The 12,541-nt window shown below is 48.1% G+C and overlaps 1 protein-coding gene and 2 non-coding genes across 7 annotated transcripts in view; all 3 read left to right on the forward strand.

Annotated features, from left to right (window-relative positions):
- Positions 1–3,317: 3,317 nt before the first annotated feature.
- On the forward strand, positions 3,318–3,389 carry TRNAQ-UUG (transfer RNA glutamine (anticodon UUG)). The gene has a single exon. It is a non-coding gene; the product is annotated as a tRNA-Gln (tRNA).
- Positions 3,390–6,006: 2,617 nt separating this feature from the next.
- The window catches only part of LOC123794173 (uncharacterized), a 54,159-nt gene continuing 47,624 nt past the window's right edge, over positions 6,007–12,541 (forward strand). For 3 of the 5 annotated variants that reach the window (XM_087858014.1, XM_045800397.2, XM_045800398.2), the window contains exon 1: positions 6,007–6,301. In XM_087858014.1, coding sequence (XP_087714140.1) covers positions 6,079–6,301 — 223 coding nt within the window. In that variant the 5' untranslated portion in view covers positions 6,007–6,078. The remainder of the gene's footprint in view (positions 6,302–12,541) is intronic. The other 2 variants (XR_015722576.1, XR_006780139.2) reach the window with 1 other exon arrangement.
- On the forward strand, positions 7,269–7,340 carry TRNAQ-CUG (transfer RNA glutamine (anticodon CUG)). The gene has a single exon. It is a non-coding gene; the product is annotated as a tRNA-Gln (tRNA).

Genomic DNA, 12,541 nt, shown 5'->3' on the forward strand with positions numbered 1-12,541 from the left:
TCCAGATATTGATATGTGATGATTTCCAAGATCTACTGGCAAGTGCAAAAAGTGCAGGACAGTGTGCAGTAGAATTTTCTACATGTATGTTTATATGATTGTAAAACATCTCTAGAAGGATACTAGGTAAAATGCCACAGATGAAGGGAGAATCTTTTCAATTTAACCCTTTTATGCTCTTTGAATTTTAAATTATGTATGCATTGCCAGGGAATAAATGAATGAATGAATAAATAAATAAATAAATGAATAAATAAATAAATAAATCTGATAATCCCCCGGCTCAAATATTAATAAAATAATATTGATCAATAAATGCCTCAGTAAAGATGTGTGTGGAAAGCCCCAGAGTACAAGATAGATAATATTCCCAGTAGGGTTTGGGGTAGTAAAAAACTATTCTAGGCAGATGAAGTAAGAAAGTGGGTATCACATTCCAGGAATCAGTTGGTGGGGCTAGAGTCTCCGAGGGTAGGCAGAAGGGAGCAGCCCAAGGAGCTGAGCAAGGAGTCTGATGGAATGTTAAACCCAGGGCTTCATTCTGTACCAGGCACAGGCTCCTTAAAATGATGACAGGATCTCAAGATAAAACAACTAGGTAAGAATTGTGAAGAACTTATCGAGTAAGATTCTGAAATACGCAAAATTCTAGATGCCAGTATAACAGTGTATGGTTATTTAAGTGAAGCAGACTCTCAAATTATTTATTAAATCAATCCAGCATTCATAAGATTTCTTTGTTCCATGAGCATGAAGGAGAAAAAGAAACTATCACTGGTTTATTTTGACACTAGCAGAGGAATCGTACAAGTATTTATTACCGGTTAAAAGGCGAGACTTCATACACAACATTGTTACCTTTGTAGCATATAATCAAGTAAGCCAGGGGATCAGAATGGCACCCTGCGCGGATACAGGTCTAAGATCTGTGCAACAATGTCCAGCATTTGGAAGTCCCAGGAGACCCCTTACAAAACAAATGACACTCCTGTGTTTTAATTCACTGAAAACAACTGGGTGACAGCTTTGAACACTGGCCCAGAACTCCATATTGGCTAGGCAACATGGTATGCAGGCAGGGCCACATAGGGCAGCCTTGAATTCATATTTTACATGAAGAAACAGAAAAGAGGTTGAAGAGGATTTTATTTCATACTACAGAATCGGGGCATGTAGCATCCTTTGATGGGGCTTTGTCTTCTACCATCCAGGAGATCCTTCTTTCATAAGTACTTATTGGCTTATTGTCAGTAATAAGGGTCTTCTTTGGTTTTTCTTTTTATATGTCTAGTATAGAAACATTCCCCATCTTCTTTCATGCAAGGTTCTTTTCTAAATTGATTTCCTTTAACTTCATATTTTCCTCTATGAACTTACTCTTCAGTCTGTCTCAGAACATGTTGACAAGATAGGAACTGTAACAAAGGTCTGAATAACCCACAGAGCTTGAGATCATGTGTGTAACAGGAACATAATTAAGCATCACGCATCAAGGGAAGAAGAAGAATATACACATTATTGCAAATTCCAGTTATAAGTCAGGGAAATCATTGGAGAGCCAATAACTTTACCTCTGTGTGTAAAGAAAATTAATGTATTTAATCATAAAATAGGACCATCTATTATATGGCAGGAACTAGTCCAGCATTGAGGAGAGACAGTGAAAAAAGCCTGTGAGTGTTTCTGTTCTTGCGGTACATCGAGGGGAGGAGTGAGCCAGACCATAAGAAACAAATTAATAAAACCTGTGATATGTCAGCTCCTTGATGAAGTAGCTTGTAAAACATAAAGGAAGGAAGTGGGAGTCGCAACGGGCAGGAGGGTATGCACAGGGCCTCATTGGGGCACCACTGGCAGCAAGTGCTGAGGAATCACCATCTGGGGGAAGCTACTCCGGGCGGAAGGAATGAGGGTCAAGTACACCAGTCAGCTCCCTGCTTAGCATGCTCTGGAAACAGCAAGAGAGGCTGGTGTGGTTGTGGATGGGGTGAGAAGTTTTGAGCTTCACATGTCTGCCTCTTTCTCTGAGTCCAACTTAATTCTTGCATTGAGCCTCAAAACCCTGAAGGTTTTTAAATAGTTGAGGATAAGCTCTGCAAAATAAGAGAAGATGGCCCACCTCCGCTAGGATCTAGATCTAGGAAAGCAAATGACATTTTTGTAAAACTCTCCCTAAAGAGGTGAATTCTAACAGAGGCATCTTGTTCCCAATCACACATACCCCCAGCACCAAGACAGGGTCGGGAATGGATTGACGTGCCCACAGATGGCTATTTACTGCTTAATGTAGTAGCAATACATAGCGCTTAGAGGATGTCTTTGGGGGGAGTTTTCTTATCCTTACTCATCTACCTCATATTTTTAACTTTTCCCTAACAAATTTGTAAACAATCATTTTTGGAAGTGTATGACAAGATCTTAAACACGTGCACAAGAAGACATGAGCACTGACGTTCATCAACGTATTACTTATGGTGACAAAAGAAATTGAGGGCAGTCATCTTGGGCAATACTGAGGGAGTCGTTAGGGACAACTGCTGTTTCTAGAGGGGTTTTTTTAGTTACTGTTACTGCATAGTAAGCCAGCCCAAAATCTGGTGCCATAAAACAAACATTTTGTTAAGTTCATGGCCTCTGTGGTCAGGATGCGCTGGGGGATGTCTGGAGCCTCAGCCAGAAGTTCTCTGACGTGGGGTGGTTCTTGGGATAGGTGCTGAGGGCTAGAATCATCTGCAGGCGTCTTCACTCACATGTCTGTCCACGGGGACTGTCATCCGAAGCTCTACTATCTCTGGTTTGGGCTTCTTAAAACGGTGGTGGCCTCACCATGGTCAGACTTACCATTCCAAAGGTGAGTCTCCTAGGACACTCACCCAGCAGCTGTGACCTCCCACCTCAGAATAAAAGTCAAAATCCTAACAAGGTCCTACACTGCCCGACAAGTTGTGTATGTGATGATTCAGGATGGATAGAAGGGGACAAAGGCCGGAGCAGGAATGTCACTGTTAAAAAAGGCCCCTGAAAACCAGATGAAACATACAAGATCAGTTTACGAAAGCTGTGCGATCTCAAGGATTATTCTTTGTCTAAGACTGTCCCGAGAATTTCAGGACTTCCAGCCTCTCTGGTCCTGACCTGTACAAGCCATTTGTGCCCCCATCCATGGAGACGACCACAACGCTCACACGTTTCCAAAATACCCCTGTAAGGTGCAGTTTCGTCGGAAAAAGAGGGGAAAAAATCTTTTAATTTTAGTAATTAGGATTTGGTGCCGCACATTTATCACAAGAGTTACCTGACAGGCAACGGCCCCCGCCGGCCCCATGGTGTAATGGTTAGCACTCTGGACTTTGAATCCAGCGATCCGAGTTCAAATCTCGGTGGGACCTTAGAAACTTTACTTTGCAAATTTTTTCCATTTTTCTTTCTGCTATCTCCTTTCTTAAAACTAGCATTTTTTTCCCCCAGTAATCCAGCCAATACGGCAGCCAGAAGGAGCAATAATATTATCGGAAGTCTGAGCCCACGTGCTGGAGCAAGACCGGGGCGGAGAGCCGCGCACGCAGAAGCGGCCGCCAATCCTGAGCTGGGCCCAAATCCGGGTGGGGGTCGGGGCGGGAGAGGGTGTGGGGGGGAGGGCGTGGCTCCGACCTCAGCCCTCCGCTTGGCGCTCAGAGAGGAATTTGTGTGTGCACAGCGGAGGCCTTGTGTTTTAGAAAGAACGGCCCCAGTCCTGCGAGACCCGAGCGGGACGCGCGGCCGGAGAAGGGGCGAGGAGCCGACCTGGGCGCGCTGTCCCCGCCTTTCTCCCCGACTCTCGGAGCCGGCGTCCGCGCGCACGCGGGCCGAGCACGCGGCTAGCGGTCTGCGGCGCTCTCTCCGGGCCCCGCAGGCCCCGCCGCTGCCAGCTCTGGGGTGCGCGTCGTCTGTCAGGGTGCCCTGCGCTCAGCCGAGTCGTGCCCCGAGGCCGCGCTCTCGCAGCTGCAGGCGGCCGCCCCTCGGGTCGCCGCGGAGAACGCTCATGCCGCACAAGCCTTGCGGCTTTCTAGGGGCGGCTTTCTCCGTCGCTGGCTGCTGCCCTAACCTGCCCACACCTCCAGCCTCATTTTCACCGTTCCTGCCGCTCACGTACCCCCGCCCCCACGACCTTCTAGTCACCAGCCCGGGTGAACTTATTTCTATTTTCTCATTTTCCCCCTTCTTCTCATTTTCCGTCTGCGGAGTGGTTTTGCCCTCCTCTCTCCCCTCGTGTGATGAGGTCCAATTCTCTACCCATTCCTCAAATAGTAACTTAGACCTTTCAGCCCTTCTCCCTGAGGCCATCCTTGGCCCCCTTTATCTGGGCTTAAGTGCCTGCTCTGCGTTTCCTCAGGACCCTAAAGCCCCTTCTCAGACCTGTCCCAACGGCTTGTTCAGTAGGCCCTCCCTCCTGTTCAAGACAGCACGTTCTCCTGCGGGAAGGATCCGTCCTGGGGCCTGTTCCGCTTTCCCTTCTCAGTCCCACGCCCCTGACTCGCGGCCGGAGTTCACAAACACTGGCTGGGTGCAGAGCCTTTCACCTAATCGGGTTTGACCGTCCCGGAAGCCAGAAGAGCTCCTTCCGTGCTTGGTTCCAAAACGTTCTGCTCTGCTCTTCCCAGATTTCTTCTGACTGCTTCTCCTTCGATGACCCCAAGTCCACGCCGGCGCTAAGAACAAGCTCTGCCCAAGACTGGAGCACAAGTCTCCTTGGAGATGGATGTCAACCATGACTTTTTTTTTTTTTTAAGATTTATTTATGTATTTATTTGAGGAGAGCGAGCAAGCGGGGGACAGGGGGGAGCGGTGGAGGAGCAGAGGGGAAGCAGACTCTCTGCTGAATGGGGAGTCCAGACCAGGGGCTCAGTCCCCTGACAGGGAGTTCATGACCTGATCCAAAACCAAGAGTCCGGGGCCCCATTCATGACTTGTCTTAATGAGGCCACTCAGAAGCTAAAGGTGGGGGGGTGGGGGGTGGACCACTGCATTTTGCATGTCTGGGGTGAGAATTCGCCTCAGGCACGAAAGGCTCCTCTCACTGCATACCTGCCCAGTCATCCTGAGGTCTGCATGTGCCTAGTTCTGATTACCTGTTGGTTGTAAGGAGCCCAGTGCCTGTCCGGGGCCTAGACTCTGGAAAGCACTAATTGCACGTTTGTGATTAAGTTGAAGCTTTTTGAGTGCTGCCCAGGAAGCAAGGTTTTGGGCTGAAGGTGTCTCTATTTCCTCTCTGAGGGCTCAGGAAGGAGACACTGGCTTCCGAACTGTGCACGTACTGGGCTCCTACTCGTGCCGCCCTTGGCTTCCATCGCAGCCCGCTGAGGGGGGAAGGAGACCGCAGGTGGCCCAGGAGCAGCACAGCTATGCTGTCTGCTAAACGGAGAGCCGCTGCTGCTCAAGTCAGGGGCACCTTCTGAACCCCGCAGGGTCAAGGCCATTGGACCTGTTTTTCCCTTTGGCCTCGGAAAAATGGGATCAAACGGGTGTTCATCTGCCTAGTTTTGTCAAGGAATGAGAAGATTTCTCAGTGCAGGTTTAAAAGTATTTCCTTTGTGAGGCCCTTTTCCTTATCTCTGCCAGGTTCTGAGGGTGGGGGCTCACCTGTGGAGGACTTTTACCCTCTCTCCTGAGGATCTCCTACCACTTCCGTGCAACAACGAACCGACCTTGACCATCCTCCACCCGTTCTAGCTTGAGGAAAATTCCCAGCCCAGCTTTCCAGAAAAGACCCAATTGTCCCGTAAGAGCCACCCTGCAGAAGTCGCTTTGCAAGGGAATCCCTCAAGAAGCCCGGTGTTCACTGGGAGAGTAGCGTGTTGTGGGGTTGGGGTGCCCCTGCTTGGGGTGCTGGGGGCTCTTTGGTTTCGCTTCGCTTTGCTGCGCGTTACCGCCCCTCCACCAGAGGGCGCGCCGCCCTCGAAGCGCGGCTCCGCGAAGCCCTGCAAGCCGGCGGGGCAGCCCCCACCCCGCGCACGCCGGAAACGGCCTTTCCACCCGGCGGTCCCGCAGCCGCGGCCCCGAGTCCCGGGAGGCACCTGGACAACCCGCTCAACTGAGGAAATGGCCGCGGCCCTCGCTCCTCCGCCGAGCGCCGTCGCGCCCCGAGCGGGCGGCAGGCCCCCACGTAGCCCCCTCAAGTGCCAGGTTAGGACGCCACTCCGCTTTCTACCAGACGTGCCCCGCCCCACAAGCGCGCGCGCATTCTCCGAGGCCGCGTGGGTCAGACAGAGGGCGCCGACGCGGGTGCGGGCAACGCGCGCGGCAGGTGGCGCAGAGCCTTCGCGTGAGTTCGGGGGACCTCCCCTGCGCCGGCTTTCCGTCGGGGAGGAGAACGCGAGGGCGCGGGGCTGGTGCGGGAGCGCTTCTGAGGGCCCCCACCCCGACCCGAGGTGCCCCAGGGCCGCGGGGACCCTCCTCCCGCCTCGTCCCCAGCCCCCCTCACGGGTGCCCCAGCGACCCTCCTCCCGCCTCGTCCCCAGCCCCCCCCTCACGGGTGCCCCAGCGACCCTCCTCCCGCCTCGTACCCAGCCCCCCCTCACGGGTGTCCCACCGACCCTCCTGGTCCCCAGCCCCCCCGCACGGGTGCCCCAGCGACCCTCCTCCCGCCTGCTCCCTAGCCCCCCCCCACGGGTGTCCCACCGACCCTCCTCCCGCCTGCTCCCCAGCCCCCCCCCCCAGGTGCCCCAGCGACCGTCCTGGTCCCCAGCGCCGCCTACAGGTGCGGGAGGAGGGTCGCTGTGCCAGGGGCTTTGGTGAGACCCGTAGGGCGTCCGCAGGCTCCGGCTTCCTCCTCAGGACGGTTGTTCGCGGAGGGAACAGAATCGAGAAAGCAGAGTGGGGCCCTCAGGTGTCTCCCCAGTAAAGTAGCGACAGTGGTCCCACCTCAGGGTGCCCTGAGTCTGGGGGTGGGGGGATAACACTACGAAACACCTGTCACAGAGCCTGCGCCTCGGGGAGGAAGGTTCGGGCTCCGCCACGGCCTCACCTGCTTCAGCGGAGAAGCGGGGGCCCGGCACCCGGTTCCCGAACCTCGGGGAGGAAATTCGGGGGTGAGGGGAGGATTCCTGGCGTCTGACGTCAGCGTTGCTCAGTAAGACTCTGGTGTCGAAGGTGTGCAACAGGTAACCGTCACATCATCCCAGAGGAGGAAAAGCGTAGCGCGCTGGTATGGACCTTTTAGACAGGAAGGTCAGGAGACCTGGGGGAGGAAAAACTGTCATCTAAGCGTTAGAAAACGTTACAAGCAGGTGGGCCCCATGGTGTAATGGTCAGCACTCTGGACTCTGAATCCAGCGATCCGAGTTCAAATCTCGGTGGGACCTCAGTGTAAGTCTTTTAATTCCATTCCTAGCTCCTTTCTGTAAACTACTGATCATTTTACTACCTTTACCAAAACCTTTCCATTCTAGCCCTAGAAATTGTCATCCACAGATACCTGACCTAAATGGCGGGGGGAAGGGGGGCGGGCGCGGAATCCCAACCCTTTCATTAAGTTCCAATACAGTTTTCTTTTTCATATACTGTATACTTATGAAAAATTACATATTTACTTTTTATTGATTGCATACTGTTAAATTTAAAGACAACTCAAACTGGAAGAAAAACACTTAAAATAGAAAGACTTAGAAACACTTGAAATAACTAAAAATCATACCTCAATTTTTATGTTTTTCTGTTTTAGACTAGTATGATAGGGTAATTAATCACAGCCTTTAAGCATAAAAATGCAATATCTTGGGATATAATTCTGTGACAGTTATAGAATAGAAATACTTTTAAAAGAAAGAATTCATGAATTTTTTTAAACATTTTTTAAACTGCCATATTTTTTTTAATTGAGGTATAATTAATATATAACACTAGTTTTGGGTGTACCATATAATGATTTGATATTTATATATATTGTGAAGTGATCACTGCAATAAATCTAGTTAACGTCCAATACTGTACATAGTTACTTTTTTTTTTTTTTTTACTTGTGATGAGAACTTTTCAGATCTCCTCTCTTAGCAACTTTCAGATATGCAATACAGTGTTATCTATGACAGTTACCGTGATGTGCATTACCTCCCCGGGACTGATCTCTCTTGTAACGGGAAGTTTGTACCTATTGACCCTGTTCTGTTTTGCCACCTTCTGCCTCCGTAGCCACTAGTTGGTTCTCTGTATCTATTAGTTCTTTTGTTTGTTCTTGTTTTAGATTCCACATACAAATGGTCATATGGTATTGGTATTGTCTCTCTCTGTCCTACTTATTTCACCAAGTATGTTTTTAGAGAATGCTAGTGCATATCAAATTGTTAGAGCTTTTAGTTTCCAATGGCCAAAATCCAATCATTGATTGGACTCTTTCTTCATGTCCACATTTTACCATATGCTAGCAGATACATTCTTCAGAGTGACTTAAATTTATGAGGAAACCTTTTAGAAGACTGCTGGAAAGCAATATGTGAGAACACAAAATTACTGTGGAAATTCATAAAGACTCCAAGGAATTAAAATTGCTTGAGGACACTGTTCTTGGTTAAAACAATGAAGTGATGGGCCAAAGCAGCCCCTCTATCACCTCCATCAGACTGGTTCATTTCTCATTTTCAGGCGGATTTTTTCCTTTTGTTTGTGTACATTTGATTTAAGGTGGTTTGATTTAGGACGGTTTATTATGATTTTCTAAGCTTTCATTGAAGAGTATTTATATTAAGCCTCGTTGCTCAAATATGCGACAGTTTCCAGTAAGTTTTCTCTGAGTTCTCTTATTAATTGCAACTACGCGTTTGGTTAGCTGATATTTTGTATTGAAATCATGAATCTATCTGGAACTGGATTTTCTACACGGTTGAGAGGTAAACGTCCACCTTTGTTTTCCGCCATAGGCAAGTTAGTTGTGCCATCAGAATTTATTTTAAAGTCGCCTTTACCTGCTGACTTGAAATACTAACTTTGCCATATGTTAACTGCCATCTATCCTTGTATCCATTTCTTAATTTATCTATTTCCCCCATGTATACTTCTGACAATGCTAAAATTTTCTGATTAGATTCTCTTTTAATGCATTTTAATTCCCTTGCAGCATTCTTCCCCTTAGAGTATTTGAAATTTTCAGGTACAGGGGAATAAGAAGATAAAAGGGGGAGGCTGGCGATTCCGATAATGTTTCATTTTGTAATTTCCAGCTTCTGGTAAAGAACTGAGGACAAGTGAGGCTGCTGGCGAGCATACGTATGAACTAGTTAGTCTGGAGGAGAGACTGGGGGGCTGGATTCCAGTGCTTTCAATCTCTGTTTAGCTTCCTGGGTGAACCTGGCAGGCTTTGAAGGATCCATAGGTCATAAAAGGGCTTCAGCATTTGTTTGATATTTGGAATATGATACAGCTCATAGTCTGCACAAATCAAGCCAAGGGCTCCATCTCTGAGGGACATCTTTTGATTTTCGTGATCCACACCTCAAGGGCCGTCTGTGACCCTCCTGTGTTTCTCTCTTCCACGATTCCCTATTCCTCCTCTATTTCTACCACGAGCCTCGATTTTTTTCCTTATTCTCTTCCCTGCCTACCCGTGAAGTAAGCTGACGTATTGTGTCTGTGCGCTTTCTGAGCTGCAGGGAAGGACTGCTTTTCAGGCCTGAAACTGTCCGAAGCACGGTAACAGCACCACGCTTCTCTGCGGCAGCGCCACTAGAGACTTGCGGACTGGGTGGCAGTTTCAAATCCTGGAATCGCCCTGAGGTTTTTATAATATGCATGAATCAAAGCAGGTGCTCCGTGTGGGAAAACTGAGAAGCTTCCTTCTGAGCCGGGTACGTCTGACCTGGAGCCTCAGGAATGACACGGCTGGAGAATGCTGAGCAGCTTCAGTGTGAATCCTCGCTTCCTGTGGGTGAGCTCCGGGAATGTTCCATCTACTTCCACAAACGGTGACTCCTTCAAAGTATGGAGCCTCTGCAGCTCGCAGCTGAGTGTATGTCGCGAAGTTAGGAAGGACGAGTGTGGTTCCTTCTCTTTAAGCCAACGGCCGAGAGTAGCATGGACTGGAAGCTCGTTCTCCCAATGAATGCAGTCGTTACCATGCAGACAGTGGTCCAGGTCTCCCCTTTCTGTGCCTTCTCAGAGACTTCTACTTTGGGGTCGGTGAAGAAAGACCTCAAAGACATCTGGGAACAGACAGAGCAGATTTGGGACCAAAGGTGAAAGTGAGCCGTGGGGTTCTGGGGAGGGTCAAGTCAGGGTAAATGCCAGGTCCTGCTCCGGGCATGAGTTTATGAACTCCCATGCTGACCCAGGCCGGTGCTGGGCAGTGGGGACTCTGTGGAGAACCAGGCCTCAGGACTGGTCCCCACGTGGGAAGCTTGCAGGCAGGGAACGAAGGCAAAGGAGTGACAGCAGAGTGGGGAGCTAAAGAGTCCGGTGGGCAAACTGAAGATGAGCACCGTGAGGAGGAGAGAATGTGACCATCGCTGGCACTTGGAAGGCCCACGTGCAGCAGCACGTTGGTTGGGGCAGCACCACCCAAGTGTAAAGGCTCCTCAGAGAATTCTCTCCTTGTTTACCAGTCTGCACTCCATATTCTATTTTAAGCAAGAGTCCTCCCTTTTCTCCGTTAATTAAATATCACTCATCAATGTGAATTCATGGAATCTCCCCCACCCCCCAATGGTTTATGCTTCATTATTGCCCTTAACTATACTGGTGTTGAAATTTACCCATATTTAGCCAGGGGAAGCCCCTTCAAGCTGGCTTCTGTGTCCTTGGAACATACCACCGTCATGCGTGTAAGCTTTCTTGTACTTTCTTACTTTCTGGCATAACCAACCATTGCAGACTTGACTCCCATCTACCCTGCCCCCCACCCCCTGAAGTCAGGTGTTTCCCAGAGATGCCCGGGTATCTTTCAGTAGGAAAAAGGATTAGAGACCAGCATTTGGGAGCTTAGTGTACTAATTGCTTCTATGATGTCTGCTTCTTAGTCCTTTTAATGGAAAGATCTAGGAAATGCATGTGGATTCCTGTGCACATATATATACATACATTCCTATATTCTTACATGCATATATGTGCAGATACACATATGTACATATTTTATGAATCATGAGCTCACAACGATACCTCCAACTCCAGTCTCTCTGCAGTATGCTTTCTTGCATTCCCTCATTCCATATTTGTATATGTCCCTCCTTCCACACTGCGACCCCTAGCTCCAGCCCGTTGGAGTGCTGACTCACCTGCTTCTTGTGTACCTACAGTAGTTTCAGAGTGCCTTTGGCCCTCCACTACCAAAAACCCTCTACTAAAGAGAGTTGAAGAGTTGTTTGCAGTTCCCCCCGACCTCCCACCCCCTGGCTAAGAGTAACGGTGTACCCTCGGGAGGCATGCTCACAAATTATGTTCTTTTCCCTTCCATATCTTTATGATGATGGAATAGAATTCAGTTCATTTGCTTTCAGCTTTGTTTTTCTTTCCTTCACTTCCCATCCTTGCTGGTTTAATACTAATTTTTGAAAATGTAGAACATTCACATACTTTCAAGAGGAAAAAGTTTGCCAAAAAGTATACTCAGAGAAATTCTTCCCGGACTCAATTTCCCCCTACTACCCTCTAAGAAAAACAGCTTCACTGGTTGTCTGTGAACAATACTGTACGTGTAGGTTTTCCTAACTCCCCTTCTTTCTTAAAAAAGGGTAGCATAGTATAATGTTCATCTGTACTTCCCCCCCCCCCCCTTAACAATATCTCCTGGAAATCAGTCTATGTCATTTTCGTAGCTGCATGGTGCTTCTCTTTGAGTCCATATGTCACTGTTTCTTCAACCAATCTCCTCTGCCTGGACATTGAAAGTTAGTTAAAATGCTTTTAGGGGGTAAGCAAGCAAAATAAATTGAAGATGGTTGGTCCTGCCAAACAGGAATCTTCACCCCTAAACTGAGGGAACAAAACGGGTCTACTGTGTACACATTTGTATTAATATTTTTGGTTCTGATATCTTGCTCTGTGAATTTCCATTGTTTAGAAGAGTTTATATTTTCCTGCCACACTCTAGGCACTCATTAAAAGTATTTCAATTAGTAATTTTCTCTCAGTTTCTTCTGCAAATATATCAGAAAGACTACTATTTTTCTTCCTTGTTTGTCCATGGAATTTGATGCACAAAATGCTTCAATTTCATGTATTCCAATGTTTTCTACCATTTCATATTTAACTTCTTTGCTTCTTGCTTTTCCCATAACATTCCCAAGAATCCAGTGTCTGTGGGTATGGACAAGGAGAGGCTATAAAAGACATCTTCCTGGGGACTGCACATAAATTGCTTTAGAGAAGAATTTGCAGCCCATTGCCATCAACTTGAAATGGATGTAATAAAATCATGCATAGACATAGACAAAAGAATGAAAGAAGCAGAAAACTCCCCCACCCCCAAGTAAAAAAAGCAATATAGATTTACGGTAACCAATGGTCTCGGGCAGAAGTAATGTTTTTCCTTTAAGTGTAAGAAAATGTGCACGGAAATGTAAAGTCGTGTGCCACCTAA

The sequence above is a fragment of the Ursus americanus genome, chromosome 32, assembly GCF_024610735.1.
Source record: "Ursus americanus isolate L20-20 chromosome 32, mUrsAme1.1.p, whole genome shotgun sequence".
Taxonomy (NCBI): Eukaryota; Metazoa; Chordata; class Mammalia; order Carnivora; family Ursidae; genus Ursus; species Ursus americanus.